General features: G+C 46.0%; 1 protein-coding gene across 3 annotated transcripts in view; it reads left to right on the forward strand.

The window, feature by feature from the left end:
• Positions 1-23349, forward strand: part of grid1b (glutamate receptor, ionotropic, delta 1b) — a 319180-nt gene that overhangs the window by 2074 nt on the left and 293757 nt on the right. For 2 of the 3 annotated variants that reach the window (XM_047609007.1, XM_047609008.1), the window contains exon 2: positions 7441-7596. In XM_047609007.1, the coding sequence (XP_047464963.1) occupies positions 7441-7596 (156 nt within the window). Of the gene's footprint in view, positions 1-3200; positions 3616-7440; positions 7597-23349 lie in introns of those variants that run through there. The other variant, XM_047609009.1, reaches the window with a different exon arrangement.

Raw genomic sequence — 23349 nt, forward strand, 5'->3', positions numbered from 1 at the left:
TCCCCCTATCAGTCCAGACCTGTAGCATGATGGGACGTCCCCCCATCCGTCCAGACCTGTAGCATGATGGGACGTCCCCCTATCGGTCCAGACCTGTAGCATGATGGGACGTCCCCCCATCAGTCCAGACCTGTAGCATGACGGGACCGTCAGCTGTTTGCTGCTGGACGTGTCGAGTTGGTTCCATCAGAAGCTCTGGTCTCATCAGAGACGTCTCTGTTGTCCAGGTCGTCTTTACGGCCCTCAGGTCCAGAAGATAACAAGTCTCTGTTCATGAGTTGCCGTGTCCCATGAGCCAGGCAGCTGCCCGGGGATGATTTAGTGGCGCTGCTGTAGCGGCTAGTGTGGAGGCAGAGCATCTTTCTGGAGCGGCTCTGTCTCTGACTGCAGGAATCCAATCTGTGGAGGACGGCAGAGCCAATGAGCAGCTGTGTCCCTTTGTCTCCCGCCGCTAAATAAGATAAACTAACCCAGTTAGAGAGCAACGCAAAAGGCTTCCCGCTCTGACGGTGACAGCTCGGCCAGGTCGTTTACCTGCACCACCTGCACCGAGAGAGGGGGAGGGGGGGGGGGGGAGGGGGGAGGGAGGAGGGAGGAGGGAGGGAGGGGGGAGGAAGGAGGGAGGAGGGAGGGGGGCGGAGGGAGGGAGGGAGGAGTCATATCTGAATCCTAATGCAGCCGAACACGGAGAGTTTGACCCTGAGAGGTTAAAGGAATCTTCTGTGGAGAAACAGATTTGGAGCCTAGAGTCTGTAATTCATGAACACTGGCACCAAGAAAGAAAGAAAGAAAGAAAGAAAGAAAGAAAGAAAGAAAGAAAGACCTGATGTCACTTCATGTGTGAACCTGGAGGTTAAAGGAGGAAAAATTGTGGGAAAGATTAATCTGTTTCATTCTTTTATTTCTTTCTTGAACTCCAGAGCTGATTTATCTCTCATTCATTCATCTTTCATTTGTCCACAGTGGGATGAATAAATAAAGATTTATTTTAGAAGAGAATCAAACTCAAACTAGAAATAAATTCTCTTCTAATAAATACGTCAACATTTAGAGTATTTACATACGACTCCCTGGAACAAGGTGTAAAACATGACTGAGGCTCAGGAACATTTACAGTTTCAGATAAAATGAAGCCAGTCACATGACCTCAGGAAGACTCTCTGATTGGCTGTGCGTTTTTATTTTTTATTTAACCAGATAAATCCCATTGAGATCGTAATCTCTTTTTCAACCTGGCCAAGAAGGCGGCAGCACACGTCGTCAATAAATATTCAACAGGAACAACACAACAAACAGCAAGAATTAAACATAGATAAGACAAAGTGCAGGAGGGGTCGTGGTGGCAGGATAAGTAAAAGCAGAGGCACTGTCCAGTTGATGTTTGCTGATCCTTTAGGAGATGATGGACGTCATTAAAGATATAAGTTCCGACATCATCACGTCAGACTGAAAACTATTCCAAGCTGAAGGTGCAGTGAAGCTGTGGAATGCTTGAGGAATGAATATTGCTGGATCGTAAGGCATACTGGTTATCCATTCTTTGGAGAAGTGAACATAAGTATAGAGGGGCCAGACTGAGGAGAGCCTGATATATGATGTCAGTGCTCAGAGACCGGGGCCGGACTCCACGTAGAGCCGACAGTGATCACAACCCGTGAACCACCTCAAAACATTCAGTGTGTTTACATGCAGAGTTTAATGGAGCTTTGCTCTAAACTCTACTTCCTGACTACGTCCTTGTCCCAGTTTACATGCAGCGGAGAAAATATAATAACTGTTCTCCTCCTCCACACTAGGGGGCGATACGTGTCTTTTCAGTGGGTTAATACCACGTTAATATGGCCCGATTTCTGGTTGATCTATTACGTGATATAATAAACTAGAGTCGTTCATGTGTCAGACATTTAAACAACAACCAGACGGATAATAGAACATTTTAATCTTATACGTAATGTTCGCGTTACTTCTGGTGCAGGTAAGATCCGCGCTGTCCCTCAGACGGCTCCGTTTCTCTTCTTCTTCTTCTGTGATCGGCTTCTCGGACGTGTTTGTTCCGGGGTCACGCGCCAGCGCGGTGGTTGTGGAGCATGCGCACACGCATTATCTGATGAAAACTCAGATTTTTTTTTTTTTTCCGAGTTTACGAGTTCGTAGTGAAAAACACAAACGATTTCTGTAATTAAAAAAAACAAGCTTTTGTCTGGTTTTTATACCAGGTTTTCAATATTAAAATATCAATATTAAAAGAGAGCTCCCGATCTAGAAGGAAACCCAAGTATTTGTAATTGGTGACAATCTCTGTTGAGATACCTGGGGTAGTTTTAACAGTTTTATTCATATAAGGAGCTTTAGAGAAAACCACGACTTTCGATTCGGTGGCATTTAAAACCAATGTAAGACTTTGCCTTAGAGAGATCAATAAAAAGGGCAACACAGATTTTCTTAAGATCAAGTGCTTCGATAAAATCATTTAAATCATTCATTTAAAGGCCAGCGGTACAGTGCTGTGTTGCTTCCTAAAACCAGACTGAAATTTATTAAAAATATTATTGGATGCTAAGAAATCTTTTAACTGATCGCTAATAAGTTTTACAGGATTTTTGCAACAATGCATAACTTGGAAATGGGCCTATAATTATTCACATCTGAAGGAAGGACGAAGCACTCTTCCAATCTTTGGGGAGTTTATTGGTGCTTATTGGTGCAAATGTGAGTTACAAGCCCAGCTATGATTGGCAGCCGTCTTCAATTCAATTCAATTCAGTTTTATTTATATAGCGCCAATAAATCTTCAGGAAAAAAAGGGTCCAGTTTGTCAGGAACAGCTGCTTTTTTAGATATAGAAGTAATGGGGGTGGCCTGAAATTTCTTTTTGATGTGAATAGCAACACCTCCTTTCCTGGGCTGATCACATGGGAACACGTTGTAATCACTAATCAGGGTCAGATGTTAAGTTTGCCCGTTACTTGCCCTGCTTATCGGGCAAGTAGGAGAAGAAGCACTTGCCCCATCTACATTCTTACTAGCCCGAAAAAACAAAACAACAAAACAGTTTTTATTGGCTTTCGACGGGAATTCCCTGCACACAGTGCAAAACACATCACTGTGTGCACCGCTAGGAAGAAGTAAGACAAGTAAAAGCTTCACTGTCAGTGCGGAAGTAAAGTTAACTGTATCCAGCGGACACTGGTGCGGAGCTCCCGTTGACCAGGCTGTCGCAGTTTGCCGCACACGGCTAGCGGCTAGCGGCTAGAGCAGGTGGTTAATAGGCGGAGAGCGGCTGAGCTGCCGCCGCTAGCGGCTTACAGCGTCGGCTCCCCACAAATCTCCAGCGAAGGAATCAAACCCACTGCACCTGGATGCAATTTATACGGCAGCTCTGCAGATGGATGAACAGCTCGGGGCCGGGTTTCAGTGGCTCCTGGGCGAGCTGCAAAGGCGGCCCTTCGCCCGCAGCTCCACGAAGAGGGATCCCCGAAAGATGCTGGACGACACGGATCCCCTCTCAGTGGAGCTCGGACAGCAGCATTTCGGCACGTCTAGTTCTGTGGTGACAGAACCCAGAAGGAGCCAGGGAGGAGGGATCCACACGGGTGAGGAATCCAGGTTGAAGAGGTGAGACGCTGGTAGAGGCAAGGTGTTGCTCTAGCCTCGGGCTAAAGGTGTTGCTCTAGCCTCGGGCTAAAGGTGTTGCTCTAGCCTCGGGCTAAAGGTGTTGCGCTAGCCTCGGGCTAACGCTGTTGCTCTAGCCTCAGGCTAAAGGTGTTGCGCTAGCCTCGGGCTAACGGTGTTGCTCTAGCCTCGGGCTAAAGGTGTTGCTCTAGCCTCGGGCTAAAGGTGTTGCTCTAGCCTCGGGCTAAAGGTGTTGCGCTAGCCTCAGGCTAAAGGTGTTGCTCTAGCCTCGGGCTAAAGGTGTTGCGCTAGCCTCGGGCTAACGGTGTTGCTCTAGCCTCGGGCTAAAGGTGTTGCGCTAGCCTCGGGCTAACGGTGTTGCTCTAGCCTCGGGCTAACGGTGTTGCTCTAGCCTCGGGCTAAACTCGCATGAGTTGAGTGTAATGCAAAAACGGCCTTAAACGGCAATAAAAAGGTATAAAAGAGATGATACACAGGCGACCATGTGCTGGTTAAGTTACAGTTTAGGATCGTATAAAAATAGTAGAAAACGTCACTGAGTTAAAGGGAGAGAACTTGGTTTTAATGACTTGAGGTTTTTGTTGGATCTTCTTCCTGTTTTATTTTTTTTTATTTTTTATTTTTTATTTCTTTTGGGTTCCCGGGTCTGTCTCTTACTCTCCTCGCTCCGCCGGCCTCGTTAGTTCCACCTCAGTCTCATTTCCCAGTGAGTTCAGTCTGTCCTCTGGTCCTCTAGTCATCTAGTCCTCTGGTTCTCTAGTCTTCTAGTCCTCTAGTCCTCTAGTCCTCTAGTCTTCTAGTCCTCTGGTCCTCTGGTCCTCTAGTCATCTGGTCCTCTGGTCATCTAGTCCTCTGGTCCTCTAGTCCTCTAGTCCTCTACTCCTCTGGTCCTCTAGTCTTCTAGTCCTCTGGTTCTCTAGTCTTCTAGTCCTCTAGTCTTCTAGTCCTCTAGTTCTCTAGTCATCTGGTCCTCTGGTCCTCTAGTCATCTGGTCCTCTGGTCCTCTGGTCCTCTAGTCCTCTGGTCCTCTGGTCATCTGGTCATCTAGTCCTCTAGTCCTCTAGGCCTCTGGTCCTCTGGTCCTCTAGTCATCTGGTCCTCTGGTCCTCTGGTCCTCTAGTCCTCTGGTCCTCTGGTCCTCTGGTCATCTGGTCATCTAGTCCTCTAGTCCTCTAGGCCTCTGGTCCTCTGGTCCTCTAGTCTTCTGGTCCTCTGGTCCTCTGGTCCTCTAGGAGGAGTATCTGACGGAACCTGCTTCACCCTGGAACCAGGAGTCTGATGGTTTGGGATGATTCTGGTCTTTATAATTTTATGACGCTGATTTGAACTAAACTAAAACACATAAACTCTCTGAGACGTACGAATGCTCTGAATGTGAACTGAGGTCTGTGTCTCTTTCTAAAGAGAAGCTTCATAGTGTCCAGATGTCGAGGTGGTTTCTCTGTATGACTGTTGTTTTTACTTCAATAAATAAAATGGTATTGAAATGAATGAATGATGTGTTACATTCAGCTCCAGCCTCCTCATCCCCCTCAATGATCATCAGGGAAATCACCTCCTTTGTGCCCCTGGTTCTACATCAGCTCAACATTATTTAGATTATTTAGATGACTTCACTGGTCTTAAATCTAACAAACACAATGTGTTAGACCTTCTCTGTGATGAGCTACAGATCAGTTAAACCAGTCCGGTCTCTGGGTCACCACCTCTCTCCGGGTGGGGTTCTCGTTGAGTCAGAATAATTTTTTAATGTGCTAACACTCCAGCGGCCGCTGACATGTGCTTTTAATTCCCTGAGGTTTTCTACCTCCACAGGAGCCTGGAAGATAAATGGCACCTTTTTGTATTAGCGCTGATTAAAGGCGTAATAGGAATGGATTTTCCTGCATGAGGCTGATGAACGGACAGAGAGCGTGGACTGGTCCTGGTAATCAGAGAGCAGACAGAACGTGGTTTCCTCCTAAAACATGTTTAAGTGTCAGAGAGTGTTCCTGCAGAGCGGCGGACGGACTCTTTACTGAACTACAGGGTCTGGGACTGGCCATCCTGTTATCTGAGCCTCTCCTGGATCACTAATATTATTATGACTTAGAGAAGATTATTCATCTCAGTGTGTAAAGAACTTTAAAGAACTTCCATTTATAATATGATCAAGTCAGTCAATAAATAAACGAATAAATAAATAAACAGATGGTTTTATTTATTATACCAGCAGCTGAGGTTAATGTTCCTTAAGAAGTAGAGACGTTGTCAGAGGAAGATCTGAGATGTTCCTTGACATTTATGGAAGGTGCTAAAGCTCCATGCTGACGCTCTATGCTGACGCTCCATGCTAACACTCCATGCTGACGCTCCATGCTGACGCTCCATGCTAACACTCCATGCTGACGCTCCATGCTGACGCTCCATGCTAACGCTCCATGCTAAAGCTCCATGCTAACGCTTAATGCTAACACTCCATGCTGATGCTCCATGCTGACGCTCCATGCTAACGCTCCATGCTGACGCTCTATGCTGACGCTCCATGCTAACGCTCCATGCTAACGCTCTATGCTGACGCTCCATGCTAACGCTCTATGCTAACAACCACGGTAAGGGAAAGAGTTTTATTGTCGTTGTAGCAGAGCAACAACCAAACTGGAGGTGTAACTCTACTTGGTCAAACAGGAGACAACAAATAAAACACAAGGATAACATCATGAAGTCATCTGGATTTTCTGCACGAAAGCTATAAAATCTGAAAAATTCACAAAAGTTAAAAAGTCTCGTTATGTTCATCCTGAATCAAGACGTTAAACCTGAGGAGTTTAGATGAGGATGAATCTCCTGAACGGACCAATCAGTGACCTTTGTTCTTTTAAGACGAACATGCGCTGATGATGGATGAAGGGAGGCTGTTGCCATGGAGACGTGAGCTGTGACTGATGCTCTGTCTCAGACTGATCCACACTGTGATTCCAGCTCTGATCAGTCACACGTTGTAATTGTCTGATCCTCATACATCTTCTGGAGCGGTTGTGTTTGTAGCAGATGTTTCCTCTTAATGTTCAGCTCCATATGACGATGGAGAGTTTGGTTATTATTAAGGACCTGGACTGGTTCCTCTCGTTTTAGTTCAGAGGCCACATCCAGCCCAGTTTGATCTCATGGGGCCGGACCAGTAACACAACAGCGTATTAAACTACGAATAAGGACGACTCAGATTAATTTATTTATTTCTATTAGCCTCTATATTCATCTTGCACTAGTGAGGCCTCTTCTTCCAAGCCTTTGTGGTTTCTCAGTTTTCTTCCTGACACTGAGAACTACACTGTGTTTGAGCTAAAAGAGAAAGGAGACCAGTCCCAAGTCTAGTTTCACCACTTCATTAACATCCTGAAACAGTCACATGCTCTGGTTGTTATACACTCAGAAGGTCCACTTTATTTTCAACATTTTAATTTTTTCTAAGAGCGCATGATGGAAAAATAAATCTACCTCATCTCATTTCTTCTCACGGGGCTGTGATAATCTTCCGTAGGGAAACTGAGGAATTGCAGATACTTTTATTGGAAAAACTGCAGTTAACAGCTTCAATGTAATTTTTGCACTTTGTGAATTCACCCTGTGGATCAGACCAGACCCTCTGGGGGGCTGGTTCTGGCCCATCGGCTGTATGTTTGATACCTGTGGTTTATGTGGAACCATCTCTCACCTGTAGGTGGTGGATGTTGTTCAGAGGAAACATTTTCATTGTGTCTGTTTACGTTTGTCTGGGATAACTGTCCACCTGACCTGTCCCTCCACTTCCTGTCTCCACCCGTCCAGGAGCGATTTTCGAGGAGAGCGCCGTCCGGGATGATGAGGTGTTCCAGCTCGCCGTGTCTGACCTCAGTCTGAGCGATGACATCCTGCAGAGCGAGAAGATCACTCACTCCATTAAACTCATCGAGCCCAACAACCCGTTCCAGGCCGTGCAGGAAGGTAAGGCCTCCCTGCTTCCTGTTTGCTTCCTGTTTGCTTCCTGTTTGCCTCCTGTTTACTTCCTGATGGCTTCCTGATGGCTTCGTTTACTTCCTGGTTGTGTCCTGTTTACTTCCTGACGGCTTCGTTTACTTCCTGGTTGCGTCCTGTTTACTTCCTGACGGCTTCGTTTACTTCCTGGTTGTGTCCTGTTTACTTCCTGTTTGCTTCCTGTTTACTTCCTGGTTGCTTCGTATATGCTTCCTGTTTGCTTCCTGTTTACTTCCCATTTACTTCCTGTTTGCTTCTGGTTGATTTTTGGTTTGTGCTGCTGCACTGAGTTTGAGGACTGTTAATCTTCCTCTGTGGTTTTGGAGGAGATCCTCACGGTTAATGACCACGTATCCGACTCTTCAGCGTCTTTAAATCTTCCTGCTCTTAGAGGACCTCTCCTCCTCCTCCTCCTCTTCCTCCTCCTCCTCCTCTCTCTCTCCTCTCTCTCCTCCTTTTCCTGTTTGATCTGAGCTGATGAAGCTGGGGGAAAGGACGATTGTTTTTCTGCAGATGGTGATGATGATGATGATGATGATGGTGATGATGATGATGGTGATGGTGATGATGATGGTGATGATGATGATGATGAAGGTGATGATGATGATGATGATGATGATGATGATGATGGTGGTGATGATGATGGTGATGATGATGATGGTGATGATGGTGATGATGATGATGATGGTGATGATGATGATGATGGTGATGATGGTGATGGTGATGATGAAGATGGTGAAGATGGATGATGATGGTGAAGATGGATGATGATGGTGAAGATGGATGATGATGATGATGATGGATGATGATGATGATGATGATGATGATGAAGATGATGGATGATGATGATTGGATGTGATGATGATGATGATGAGGATGATGATGGTGGTGGTGATGATGATGAAGTTGGTGATGATGGTGATGATGATGATGATGATGATGATGATGAAGATGGTGATGGACTCGTGGTGCTGATGATCCTTTTAAACATCACTGTCTCTAAAGTTCTCCATCTTTTATCGTAAAGAAGATTCTGGTTTAGTGAACAGGAACAGGAACTTGTCTCTGATCTTGTTTCTTGATGTTTAGGAACCAGAACAAATCTCTTGACTCGTTAACGCTTCAGTTCCCTTTAGACCAAGTGGGTCCTAAAATAAAGGCTCTGCCACTAGGGGGCGATATTTTAGTCACACTTTAGGCTTCATATTTGTGAGGTTGTTAATTTGTCTCTGAGACGCTGAGACACTGAAGACTCTGGTCACGTTTGTCCTCAACATGCTGAGATCAGCCTGTAAAATGATGTAAATACAAACCATGAGAGGAGGATTTATCTGCTCAGTCTTTATTTGATGTAAACATTTCTAGTACCTCTTCCTGATGTGCTGCTCTTACTCTTCTCTTATGTGGACGTTTGTTATTGATGCTGTTGTCTGAGATAAAGTCCAATCAATTCATGAAGATGAGAACACGTAACATTCAAATAAATTCTTATCGAAGACATGAGCTGCTTTTCATTTGATTTAATAAATAAATAAATGTAGGAACATTCTTTAATCCGGTAAACGTCAGAAATAAACTGGATCTCATCATGTAAGAGTCTTTCCACCTGGTCCTGAATCTGGATCATGTCTCCAAGTCTCCAACCATGTGGTCCTGGTTCTGGTCCAGTGGTAGGTAGAGGTCCATCAGAGACAGCAGCTGATACAGTATTCTACTGACCACATGGTGGCGCTGCTGCTCATTCCCTGAACACTATGAACTTACCGTTAATTACTTGAAACCTGGACTCTTGTCTTCATATTTTCGATCTCTCTCTGAGGGACTGGATGGAAACGTCTGCTAATTTCTGATCATTCATATTAAAATACGTTCTCAACCTTTTCAAACAGGAAATGACAAAAACAACGTGAAGAACCACGTGTTAACATTCAGAGAGAATGAAATGTTGAAGCTGAGCTCGTTAACATGAACACAGGGTTTTATTTTAACGTCGGTTCATCGTCTCCTCATCACGTCTCGGTTCTTCCTCAAACATTGAGACTTTCTGGTTCTTTTCTTGCTGGTGTGTTTCTCATTCATCTGGTTCATTTGAAAATAATCACTCATTTTAAAATATATGGATCTTATTGGTCAGGATCAGATGTCGATTCATAATATCTTCTAATTCCTGCACAGATGTGTTCATCTACAGGATTTATCATCAGGGAGGAAGAGAATAATTAATGTTGAACTGAACTACAGTGGAGTTATTTCTCCTCTGATATGACGAAACATTAGGAACACAGAGCGCAGGGTTTCTAAGCTCTTCAGTTAAAGGTTTAGGGACGTTGGTCCATAAATCCTGAGGTAGATCTTTTAAATCTCCTTCATCCTCTGAGAGCAGCTTCAGGATTTAAAGCAAAGAATCAAGAATTTATTTATCTGACTTTAATGTGAGGACACGATGACACGTTTTAAGCTCCTGAAGCTCCAATACAATAAGCACAATAAAAAATAAAAATCGAATAACAATACAGCTCTACATGTGTGTGTGTGTATATATTTAAGTCAAGTCTTGTAAATGCAGAGACTCATTAAAGATGAGGAACTAAAGGGAGAAGATGGAGGAGACACTAGAAACCTGTGGAACCTCTGAGGACGTTGGATTGAGTTTCAGAGTTTAGAAACGAATCCAGAATGAACTGGACTTTAATTGACTGAAAGGAGGTGGAGGAGAAGGACGTGGTCTCCTCCTCGTCTTACCCTTTGTCTGAGCTCCCATGATCCTCGGTCCTCGGAGACTTCCTGACAGCCTGGCTGTGGAGGATTATGGGTAATGAGTCCGTCTGTGTGTGAGGTGACTGTCATGGCTGCTGCTCCAGGGTCACTCTGGTCTGTTTGACGTTGACTCGAGTTAAAGAAACGACTCAGTGTCTGCAGCTCCTCAGGAGGAGGAGGAGGAGCGGAAGGAGGGGGAGGAGGAGACCTGATCAGCATCAGATTAAACTTTTAAAAGTTAATACAGCAGATTAATATTTATAATATGTTAGTTTATTATCAGACCAACACTCAGTGGAAGGAAGACGTCATCTGACAATAATCAGATTAAATCAGACTGAATCAGATTAAGTCAGATTGAATCAGATTAAATCAGACTGAATCAGATTAAATCAGACTGAATCAGATTGAGTCAGACTGAATCAGATTGAGTCAGACTGAGTCAGATTGAGTCAGATTGAATCAGATTGAGTCAGATTGAATCAGATTAAGTCAAATTGAGTCAGATTGAGTCAGATCAGGTCTAATCCCATTAAAATGTCTCTGGTCTTTGTTGTTGAAGTGATAAAGTGCAGCTCTGTTCACTAATTCTTTAATTGCCTTCTCAATTCAAACAAATGAGGCTAATTGTGTAATTATGATGTGTCCGGCTCAGCTCAGTGACTGGATAATTAGAGGAGAAATGACTCGACTTAATGTGAAGCTTCATTCTGTTCTCATTTTATTCTTCTGTTAGCTCCTGCTCCCGTACACGTTTGGATTCTTTCTTTTTAAAACGGCTCAGCTGTGACTTCATTCTTTAAATTCTTCGGTTTCTTCAGCCTTTGTGATTTAAATGAGCTTCTTCGTGTCTGATATTTGTCGTTGGGACGTTTCTCGTCCCTCTGGTTTAGGTTGACATGTAGGACTCGGTTACTCTGATGTCTGTTCCTAAAATCCTGGCACTAAAATATAAATATATTTTAAAGCAGCAGCTTCCAACCTCCAGACACCTGCTGTTCTTCAGGGAGTCGAATCATTTCCATGAATCCAGGGGATAAATATAAACCTCGTGATGTGGCTGACGTGGAGCAGATGGAGACCAGCTGAGTGATGCTCTGTCCACAGATGATAAGGGATGAAGATCCTCCACCTGGATGCAGACTTCATCCTCTGTGCTTCACATTTAGTCTGATTCTAACATGTTCTCTGTGTGTGAGGAGGAGGAGGAGGAGGAGGAGGAGGAGGAAGAGGAGGAGGAGGAAGAGGAGGAGGAGGAAGAGGAGGAGGAGGAGGAGGAGGGGGAGGAGGAGGAGGAGGAGGAGGTGGAGGAGGAGGAGGGGGAGGAGGAGGAGGAGGTGGAGGAGGAGGAGGAGGAGGAGGAGGAGGAGGGATGAAACATGAAACATAGGACGGGGACTCTGAGACGGAGCCTCGGGCTGAGATCCAGTTCCTGCTTCACTGCTTCCCACGCACGTATTCTAGTTGACTGACGGTCCCTGAACGCCTCGGCTGCTGCAGGTGTCCGTCCTTCTGTCTGCTCCTCTGACTCTGATTCATCTCAGGTTGATGTGGATTAATTCAGATTAATCAGATTCAATCTCCTTCATGTTTAGTCTCTCTCCGTATAATATAGATATATATGTGTCCACATGAATGTGTCCCTGTTGCTATGGAGACAAACTAACTTGTGGACATTGTCCAACCAGAGGAGAGCTGACGCTTCTTATTGAGAACAGTGTCTCCCAGTGAACAGTGGCTGCAGGAGTGGACACATATTAGCAGCAGCATTGGCAGCTTGTCTTTGTCTTGGTTTGTCTTGGTTTGTCTCCAGCTGTTAGCCGCGTTAGCCCAAGTGCTAGCAGAATCCCCGACTAACGTATGCTTGGCTTGGTTCATGTGCTGTTTGAAGCTGGAAAGAAAACCTTTGAGATGTGATGATACTTTATGTGTCTCCACTGGTCCCTCTTGGTGTCTTTGTCCTCAAATGTCCCATGGAGAGGACCAACGTGCTGTTTAGCGTCTTCCATCTTTATGGGTTGGTTCTGCTGCCTGTCACTACCGGATCAGCTGGTGCTAACGCTAACGCTACTTGGACAAACTGAGACACGTTCACAGTCGTTCTGCTGCAGATGCTTCACTAATCACATTAATCAGAGGATGAATTAATTAAAGCGTTAACGGGTTAATATTAGCAGCTCTATGATTCTCTAGGATTCTGTTGGTCTCTGTCTATATGATAATGTCCCTGGAACGAATGTAAAAGTTCTCATCTTGGTTCAGATGAGTCACGTTGTCACAAAATAACTAATAAACGACTGGACAGACTCAGTGGTTCTCTGATGTGTAGCTGGTCCTGATTAGAGGATGACATTTAAAAGAAAAGGGGCTCACGTCAGATCTTTGTCTGGGGGTCTGTGGGGGAGGGAAGGAGACCGTGACCCTCGTGTCAGATAAAGAGATCAGATAAAGCTTCTGTTAATTCCTCCGTGATAATGTCACCGCTCTGCTTCACGTCGACTTCATTCTCCACCTGAAAGGTCTCAGAGTGAACCGGTAATCCTCTCTACCTCTAACGGTCCCGGTCCTGGTCCTGGTCCCGGTCCTGGTCCTGGTCTTAAACATCAGGTTGTTGTTCTTTGTTCATCACTAGAGTCTGGAGAATAACATCAGAACCACTGAGGTCTCATCAGGTCTAAGAGGACCAGACTCAGCTCCTTCTTCATCTACAGGCAGGAGGAGGAGGAGGAGGATAGAACTTTTATTTCTATTTCCAGGTTTCACTTGGTTTCAGGTTTCAGATCTAAATGTGGTGTTGTCCTCTGAAGCTGATGCTGAAGCTGAAGCTGAAGCTGAGACCTTCACATCCATCAGCTGGTGCTTTTCTTTCTTTCTCCTGCCGCCGTCCAGTGTTCAGCTCTTCCGCTTTCCTCCAGTCTGTGACCCCAGTCTGCTGCTATTGCTCCATAAATCCTGTCCTGTCGATGCTAGCGGCCCTAACGCCCCCCCCCCCCCCCCCCCCCCGCCCCCCCCCGGTCCCTCATACATGGCCCTTTACATCGAGCTGCTGGAAGCCTGCAGGATGTGCTAAGGGCCGTGTTTCCTCTCCATCACAGCGAACTGGAGGCGTCTGACAGCGCTAAGAGCTTCAGCGTTAGCATTCATCAGCAGGGACCCATCTGCTTGACATTCCTCATCAGGGACATAAGTGTCCCCCTCTGTCTTAGCAGCGAGTCCAGGTCCAGGAGTTGGAGGACGAAGACCCCTCGACAGCAGCTGATTCCTCTCCCTCCACAAACACTGGATGTAATTAAAAGCCTCTGGGTTTTGCCAAAATCTCAGCAGCAGGGACAATTAGGTTTATCAGCGCGATGGCCAGGGCCACTCAGAATGTTAACAACCCAGGACCTAAACCACAATTACCTGATTTAAAACAGCAGCCACCCAGCTGCTAAATGATATCTGCAGGCGCCGAGAGGCACCAGCGAACACAGAATAGATCCTGATGAAATGTTGTTGGTGAGGCTGTTAAAAAATAACGAGCTGCGTGGGCCGGCCATGTTTGAGCTGCTGCTATCGTCAACCTCTCCGAGCGTAATGGGAGACTAACGACACGGTCAGGTCTCAGCTTCAAGGGCTTGGTGAGGATGCTCGGTGCTTTTATCAAGCCTAGAAACTAATCTGACAGATCTGCTGCTCTTCTTCTTCTGTGCTGAACCTGAACGAGAATCACTCAGCGATCGATGGATCAGTTGATGACAGAAACCAGAGCTGGTCTCAGACCAGTTGGAGGAGGGAAGAGCTCAGAGACAGACCAGCACCTCCTCAGACAGGCTAACGCTAGCTGCTGTAGCTCAGATCCTCTGGGTGTGTTGAACAGCTGATGGTGCATTTCTCCATGTGCTGCTGGTGTCACTCTGTAGCTGTTCAGGACAGGAAGCGGCTGCATAACATTGTGAATGTGTGTTCTAAGTCTCATGGACTCACTGAGCTCTGTGTCCGAGCAGCAGGTTAGCGGCCTGGCTCCTCGAATTCTCAAGGACTCAACCCGTGATCTGTTTCCAGCGTTTGAGCTGCTGGCGTCTGGTCTCAGGTTCCAATGTCCGGCCTGTAAGACCCAGAGGAGGAGAACAACCTTTGTTCCCAACGTTATTCTCCTCCTGGACTCTAACAACTATACGACGGTACAATAACTTCAGTCCTCCTGTGTCACACTCAAGTGCAATATCACATGTGCACTTATTTATTTTATTTATTTATTTATTTGTTACACCTTATCTGCTGTTTTTTTATTTATTTTTTTATACGTATTGGTCTTGTGTTATTTTCCACAGTCCATCTCTCTCCTGTTGAGGCAGCAGCCCGGCCATTCTACATTTATTTAGTTTTTTTTTTTACCCACTTTTGCAGTTTTTATTCTTTTGTTGTCTTATTCTCCTGCTCTTATTTTATGAACCGCTCTTCTCCTAATTGCCCTTCAGAGATAAATAAAGTTTTTTTTTTCTGATTCTGATTCTGTCTCTGCAGACTTACTTTTGCAGCCTGGTGGTGATTTCTTTGCTGCCACTAGAAACACACCTGTAATTTATCAGCAGACTAGACTCTTTATTCTAAGCTTTTAAATATATAAGATTTGATCAGTATCAGTGTTAATCAGTCCCTTTCCTTGACAGTTTTCTGTGTTCAGAGGTCTTGGCTCCAGGTCCGGTTGATGCTCGCAGCATCTTAGCACCTGCTAAAAATCACCGGATCAGTTTCAGGCGTCAGGAATCCCGACCCCTCCTACATGTTTGGTGTTTGCTATGTTCCAGGTGTTATTTAGAAATGAAACATTGTTCTTGGTTGATTCTCCTGCTCTAGTTTTGAGTGAGTTCTGGTAAAAGTTCCTGAAAGTTTCAGAGATGTGGGAACACGTCTTTTAGAGGGATGAATAGATGAAGTGTGTGAAGAAGAGGAACTGGTTTCAGTTTTCTGGTGAAACAGATCAGATCTGGAAATGTTGGACAGGTGGTCTCTGTAAACCTGGAGGTTTGTTCAGTCTGTCGAAGGAGGAAACATCCGTCCTGTGAGAGGTGAGGAGGAGCTGCTTGTTCTTGGGTCACTCGACTCCTTTTGAACAGACGTCTGTCCTCCTTTTTTATTTGATGTCTTTTTCTTTTTGGCTCGATGCCTCTCTTTGTCAAGACGAGATAAAGATGTTCAGGCTGTACAGATACATAGATGAGCTGGAAGGTCATTTCCTGTCTGACACACTTTTAGGAAACAGATAAGAGCCTCAGTGGAGCTGCCATCGCACTCGGAGAACAAATGAACGAACTCAGGGAGCAGAGAGAGTAAGACGACTCGGTCTGACTCGGTCTGACTCAGTCTGGGCCTCCAACAAACAAAACAGGGTTCAGTTCCTGGTTCAGTCCCTGGTTCAGTTCCTGGTTCAGTTCCTGGCTCAGTCCCTGGTTCAGTCCCTGGTTTAGTCCCTGGCTCAGTTCCTGACTCAGTTCCTGGTTCAGTCCCTGGTTCAGTTCCTGGTTCAGTTCCTGGCTCAGTTCCTGGTTCAGTCCCTGGTTTAGTCCCTGGCTCAGTTCCTGACTCAGTTCCTGGCTCAGTTCCTGTTCAGTCCCTGGTTCAGTCCCTGGTTCAGTCCCTGGTTCAGTTCCTGGCTCAGTTCCTGACTCAGTTCCTGGTTCAGTCCCTGGCTCAGTTCCTGGCTCAGTTCCTGACTCAGTTCCTGGCTCAGTTCCTGGCTCAGTTGCTGGCTCAGTTCCTGTTCAGTTCCTATAAATCGTCTCATGTTTGTGTTGAAGTGTACGATGGTAAAGGACAGAGGAGCTTTGTGAGGAGCTCAGAAAAAGAGTTGTTGCTCGTGAGGCTGGAAAAGGTTCCACAACCATCTGTAAAGAGTCTGGACAGAAGAACCAGGTGAATGTTTAGGAACAAGTCAAAGACGTTGATTCTCAGTGTTTCAGTTCTAGATGTTTAGTCGAACAAAGGTTTGAAGGAGTGAGGACTTGAGACTGGAAGTTTAAATTCCAGCTGAAAGACTTTTCTGAGTGAGTTGGGGTTAAACTCTGAAGTGTTTCTGTGCTGCTGCTTCCTCCGCCTACGCACTCTTCATGCAACGAGTAGAGACTCCATCTGGAGATCCTCACAAAGCTCCCTGTGCATGTATGAAGTCAGGAAGGAGGGAACCGTTCCGTCAGAAATGAAAGTTTTCCTCCAGACAGCAGCTGAGGACGCTGGGTTTGAGACGGATGCTGAGATGATGAGGGAAGGGAAGCAGAGAGAGGTGTTTGAAGCCTCCGACCTCTGTGGCTGATTGGGGCAGAAATCATTTTAGCTTTTAATGACTCGACTTAATTCCAGCAGGACTCTGATCTGGAGAAGACAAACCTCCTGCATTCATCAGTGTTTACACGCTCCTCTGTGAGAACAACAAGCGGGAACGAGAGGAAAGTGATTACGCCTCCAAGAACACCAGAATTACCTGGATGCTTAGCGGCCAGCATTTAGCAGGCGAGCGCTTCCAATTATCCAGAACATGCCCCTCCGGTTAAACTGTGCAATGATCAGCGCGATGGAGTCGTCACCTCAGCGCCGCTCGCAGGGTGTGGTCCTGGTCTTCACCGCTCTCCTGATTCATTCACCTCTCAGAGGCAGCAGCAGCAAACGTCAGAGTCAACTTCCATGAGTGACTGTTGGTAGGAGCCTCGGAGCAGCGGTTTACAAGTGGTTTACAGCGGGAAGCAGCAGAGCTTTGACTGCTAATGGGACGAGAAAGAGCAGCGTAGCATGTGTCTGCAGCGTCTCCACGCTTGATGCTGGGTTAGTGTTAGTGTTAATCAAGCTTCTGACTGTCTGCTGTCACTCATCAGGTTGGAAAAACTTACCTGTGTGTTTCATTAATCTGGGATTTGACCCTCGACACAAATTAAACCTCTAGTTTATTAAACTTGTAGTTTATTAACCCTGTACTCTATTAAATCACTAGTGCGTCGGTTTGTCTGGACTGAAAACATGAAACTTGTCCCTGAACCAGACTGAAATAATGGAATATAGAAGTAAAATGCTTTTGCTGATTCCTCAGAGCCGGTGGATGAACAGTGTGAAGGCCTCACAGTCAGTTTAAAGTGTTTGTCTCAGATGTGATGGAGGCGTCTGTTTGTTTCCTCTCTGGTTTAGTAAAGTTGACCCTTTGTCCTCTGGTCAGGTCAACTAAGAGTAAAACACATGGACGTGTCCCTCATGAGTGTCCTGGAGAATCACCATGGTGATGATGATGATGATGGATGTAGAAGCTTTTCTCTCCATCTTATTATTCTTCTCCCTTTAGTTTCCTTTCTCTCTGACTCTCATCTTTTCTCTCCCACTGGATTCCTCTGCGTTGCTCTCGCTCCAGGAACTCTTTGCTTCATGTAAATGAGCTGCTCATTAGTAAAGCAAAGAGTCGACCAGCCAGACCCCCCCCCCATCTCACTGAGGATTAGAATGAGACACTAACATGAGACAGTATGAGATCAGATGTGATGAGATGACATGAGATATGATGTAAGATTAAATTAGATGTTATCAGATATGATGAGAAATAATGAAATATGAGATTAGCTGAGATTTGAGATGAAATTATCTATTATGAGATGAGGTGAGATTTGCTAAAATATGTTAAAATGAGATTTTTATTAATCTCCAGGTGGGAATTTCTATGTTTTAAAGTGACAGGACAAGAACAAATAGGAACGGAAATAATACACAGTATTAAAGTCTAATATGTAGAAATATTAATGACTAATGAGATGGAGACGACTCACATACTGAAAGGATCCATTTTTATCTGTTACTGTTGTTCCTTCCATTGGTTATGTAACATCGTCTCAAACTGGTTTGTGATTCTCATACTGTTAATGTGAGGAGGCTCCCCCGTCCTCCCCCGTCCTCCCCCGTCCTCCGCTGTCCTCCCCCGTCCTCCCCCGTCCTCCCTCGTCCTCCCTCGTCCTCGCCCGTCCTCCCCCGTCCTCCCCCGTCTCGCCCTCCCCCGTCCTCGCCCGTCCTCGCCCGTCCTCGCCCGTCCTCCCCGTCCTCGCCCGCCTCCCGTCCTCCCGTCCTCCCAGGCGTTCCTCAGCCGTCCGCTGCCGCCGTCCTCCCCCGTCCTCCAGCCTGGAGGCGTTCAGGGTCCGGGCTGCAGGGCTCGGCTGTGAAGCAGGAAGTGGGCTGGTTAATAAATAATTACTGCTGTTAGATTCCCAGAGCAGCGGCTGAAGTGGTCGTTAAACAGAGTTTCACTCAACGCTTTTTTTATTCGTTTGACCTCAGAGTCAAAATATATGTGGAGAGACGCTAAGTGTGATGTTTCAGAAGATAATGGGGTCACAGAGAAGCTCCGACTCAAATGATGATGGTTATAGAAACAGTTCACGTTAGTCAGAGCTGGAATTATTCTCCTCTCTGTCAGCTTTAAAATTATTGACTTTATTTCTGACTGTAAAGTCTAAATGATTCTGCTGATGATCCTGATCCAGGTGTAACCAGCCACACCTGAGGACTGGGTAAAGGGCCTCGACGCTCACCACCACCGCTCTGTTTGTTTTCTGTCCCGTGAAATAAACCCTTATTTTTTTAACGCCGTCATGTGTCTCCACTTTCATGTTGTGCCTCTTGAGCCAGGATGTAACAGAAAGAAGACGAGACAAACTCGTCTGGACTGGTTGTGTCTGTTGCAAACGTTGTTCATCGATGTGTTTGTGAGTTGGTTACAGCATTAAGGTGACGAGAGCTAGCGTTAGCCTGTGCTACTGTAGTTTATTAGTACTGAGACATGTATTTTCATTTAGTCCCTTAACTTCAGACTCCTGGAGCTTCAGCTTGATTTATCTCTGATGTAACGAGGCGTTTACAGACCTGCAGACTCATCAGCTGATTAAAACCAACAAGTTTGACACTTATTTAAAATCAGCAGGTTCACCTCAGAGCGAACTCAGTCTAGAAGCAACAACTAGCCCTCCAGGCTAACGTTAGCTACACAGAGAGCTAACAGATTTCAAAACCACTCATTTAAATCTCGTTTCTGACTTTGTCTTTTTTTCTCACTGTGAAGTTCCTCCTCTTAATAAACCACCTTCTCCCAGTCAGATCAGCTGACGTGATGAAGTCACTGCCCCTGATGCGTCGGTCGATCTAAATATCTTCCTGTAGTGTTTTCACATTAGAGGTGAGAGAGAATGTGTGAAGTTCCTCTTTTATTCTGCGATAAGTAAACGCCACTCGATGCCGTCACATCCAGGTGATTTCAAACATCCAGGTGATGATGGAGTCTGGCAGTCGTCTGTGATAAATGTCTTATTTGTGAGCTCATCGTGCAACATGGACGGATATTTAAGCAGAGGAAGACGTATCGGTGGAAGTAAGACAACCAGACGGATGGAGATGAAAAGAGCCAGAGAAAATCACACCACCAGACTTTTCCATTAGAAGCTGTCATGTCACATATTTTCCCATTTGTCAGCAGTGAATGAGGAGAGCGGCTGAGTTCTCACTCCAGCTCCAACTCTGTTCTCGCTGTTTCTTTGCTTGTCTGGACAATTTTGCAAACACAGAGAATGTGACGGTGCAGAGAGACTGACACTCATGGCTGGAGTCTGACCGTGGGTTTTCAGACATTTACACAGAACAAATATGACTGATGGGATTGATTCTTTCCTCTTGTAAATATAACAATAGAACCAGGAATTCATGGATCGGAGCTGAAGGTGCAGCCAGACTGCTGCTGTTTGTAAATGATGACCTGCAATGGTTAGTGGTCAGGTTCCTCCAGGTCTGCTGGGTGACGGTGGTTCCTCCAGGTCTGCTGGGTGACGGTGGTTCCTCCAGGTCTGCTGGGTGACGGTGGTTCCTCCAGGTCTGCTTTATGTGTTGGTCCAGAAACCTGAAAGAGAGGTGTAGAACCAACCAATCACTTTATCGTTATGTGTTCTTTGTTAATCTGTTTTGTAAACTGATGTTGTGTCTGGTGAGGCATCCTCCTGGAGGTTTGGAGGAGACCCTCAGGTAGACCCACCTGGGACAGTGTTGTTAGGAAGGGGGACGTCTGAAAGTCCCGGTTTAGCTTCTAACACAATGTTACCCAACCGGACCCTGGATAAGTGGACAAAAATAAGACAATAAAACTAATGAAGGAGAGTTAACGTGTCAGAACCAAACATCCAGCGCAGGTGGGAGGACGGAGCTGATGACTGTGTGGTAATGAAACAGCTGAGGACTCTCTGCTCTCTGTGTTCTCTGCTGATTGTGGCTGATGAGGATTATTTATCTTCCTCATCACATCTTCCAACGACCTCCCGAGCATTTTCAGCTGTAGTGGGTGGTCTGTCTGAAACCAACTCCGTCACAGGTGGAGAAACTCGTCACGAGAACACCTCCTCCATGTCCCCCTCCACGTCCCCCTCCATGTCCCCCTCCATGTCCCCCTCCATGTCCTCCTCCACGTCCTCCTCCATGTCCCCCTCCACGTCCTCCTCCATGTCCCCCTCCACATCCTCCTCCATGTCCCTCTCCATGTCCCCCTCCACGTCCTCCTCCACGTCCTCCTCCATGTCCCCCTCCATGTCCCCCTCCATGTCCCCCTCCACATCCTCCTCCACGTCCTTCTCCACGTCCTCCTCCACGTCCTCCTCCATGTCCCCCTCCACGTCCTCCTCCACGTCCTCCTCCACGTCCTCCTCCATGTCCCTCTCCACATCCTCCTCCACGTCCTCCTCCATGTCCCTCTCCACATCCTCCTCCATGTCCTCCTCCATGTCCCCCTCCACGTCCCCCTCCATGTTCCAGAGTTTTAGGAGACGACCAAGATGTCTCCACGTCTCCATGGTCTCTGTCCCCATGGATTCCAGCCTTGTGTTTGTACCTCCATGTTTCCGTCCCTTCTGGAAACTCCTGATGTTCATGTATTTGTTGGGAGGTGATGAGGACAGGTTACCATGGTTACCACCAGGAGGATTTATAATGTCATTGGTAGAGGAAGAACTGGAGTCTGAGCTTTGAGCTGACTTCCTGTCGGGTGTAGTCTTACTGGACTGTGCTGTTGACTGTCCCTCTTTAGTCTGCAGGACATGACGTATATCATATGTTTTATTAGTGAAATAAATCTGTCGGCCATAATGCTGAGAGATGACACAGCCGATGCTGAGTCAGCTTGTCTTCACGCTGCCCTTCTCTCTCATGTTCGTCACCATTCAGATTCTCTGGGCAGCTTCTATAGCGTCGTTTTAAACCTGGAGATGTTGGAACCATTTCGACCAAACCTGCCTGCATCACCTGGACATTTATTCAGAAGCCAGTTCAGATGGCGAGCATGTCTCCTGTCACTGTCCATCACACATAAACCTTCACTGGAGCAGAATCATCTCACTCCAGGAAGTTCAGGCTAGATTAGTTTTTCATGTCTGCACTAAAACTTTAAATAAAAAGTTAAAAGGATCTTGTGTTGAAAGAGTTTCCTGAACTCCGCTGCTAAGTTCATCACAGTAACTTTAGGACTGAACCCCGTCTTCCACCTTTCACTGTGTTCCACGTCCCAGAATTAGTGCAGCCTCTTTGTCTTGTGCTCTGAATGGAATTAAAGGCTCTGTGTGTCAGCAGGTCGTCTGCACTCGCTCTGAATCTCATTGTTTCCTCAGAGGGACGAAGGATTTATTTCAGCGAGGAGCTAATCCGCCGCTCAAGGAGAAATGGAAGTTACTTTTTTTTCTAGTCAAATAACAGAAAAGGTGTCCGTCTGTTTCATTATTCTCCTGGTTTCTCTGGTTTGTTTTGTGTTTGTTGATGAATAAAGTTTGATTTGTCTAAAATGTTGAATTGATCTGCTGCAGATTTGAGCTGACGCAGTGAAGCCGTTCTTTCTGCTGTTTGGTTAATTTTCTGACATTTGTCTCAGATCTGCAGAACGTTTCGTTTTCTCTTCCTGACGTTCATGGGCCGATGGACACAGACACAAATGACTTATTGATTAGTCGGCTTGTCACATTCGTCTTTGGAGCTGTCGTAGACTTTATCGCTCCTCTTCCACTTTCTCTCTGCCTCATGCTTTTATAATTTAAATTAAATTAATATGAAGCACAGAAGAACAAAAGAAGCCGTAATCATAAACCAGACGCAGAAGAGGGCTGATGTTCAGTGACTCCTCGTGAAGCGAAGCCTCATGAAGGATCAGAATGACTGGATCAGGAGATGCTTGATCTGGTGAATATACACGAATATGAGATATTACGGTTTGTTTTGCTGACGTCCAGTTTTTATGGATTCTATAATGTGATTAACGTGGACGTGACTAGTGACCAACATGTTTGCTGCTGCACAGGGGACAGGGTCACCAGATATCCCATGATGCAGTTCTGTGTCCTCATGGCGTTTATCATGTGGAGGACGGTGACACTTTGATTCTCGTCTGTTTCTGTAAAACACTGATTTGAACTAAAACCATTAAAATCAGATCAATGACAGGAATACGTCTCCACCTAAACAGAGAGACGCTGACCTCAGCGCACCGTCCTCCACCTTTATAATAAAACAATAACACGATGAGATAAGATCAGCTGGTCCTGAACTACGGCTCCTTTTTATTTTAAATAGCAGCTTCAGCCTTGAATCACTTCCACAACTAGACTCTGCACCCCAGAGACAGACTTCAGAGGCAGATGGCATCTCTCTCTCTCTCAAACACACACAATACAAACGCCCACACACACACACACACACACACACACACACACACACACAGTGACACTTGAAGCCGTCCTCAGCGTCCTGATTGGTCCAGAAGTGATGGCAGCGGCGGTGAGGATTTAATTAGTTCTTGTTGGCTTGTCTCTGCTCATTCCTTTGATCAATTAGATCATCATCCACTCCAGGTACACACACGCACGCACACACGCACACACACACACACACACATGCACACACACACAGACACACACACACGCACACACACACACAGACACACAC

The sequence above is a fragment of the Mugil cephalus genome, chromosome 16 (assembly GCF_022458985.1).
Source record: "Mugil cephalus isolate CIBA_MC_2020 chromosome 16, CIBA_Mcephalus_1.1, whole genome shotgun sequence".
Lineage (NCBI taxonomy): Eukaryota > Metazoa > Chordata > Actinopteri > Mugiliformes > Mugilidae > Mugil > Mugil cephalus.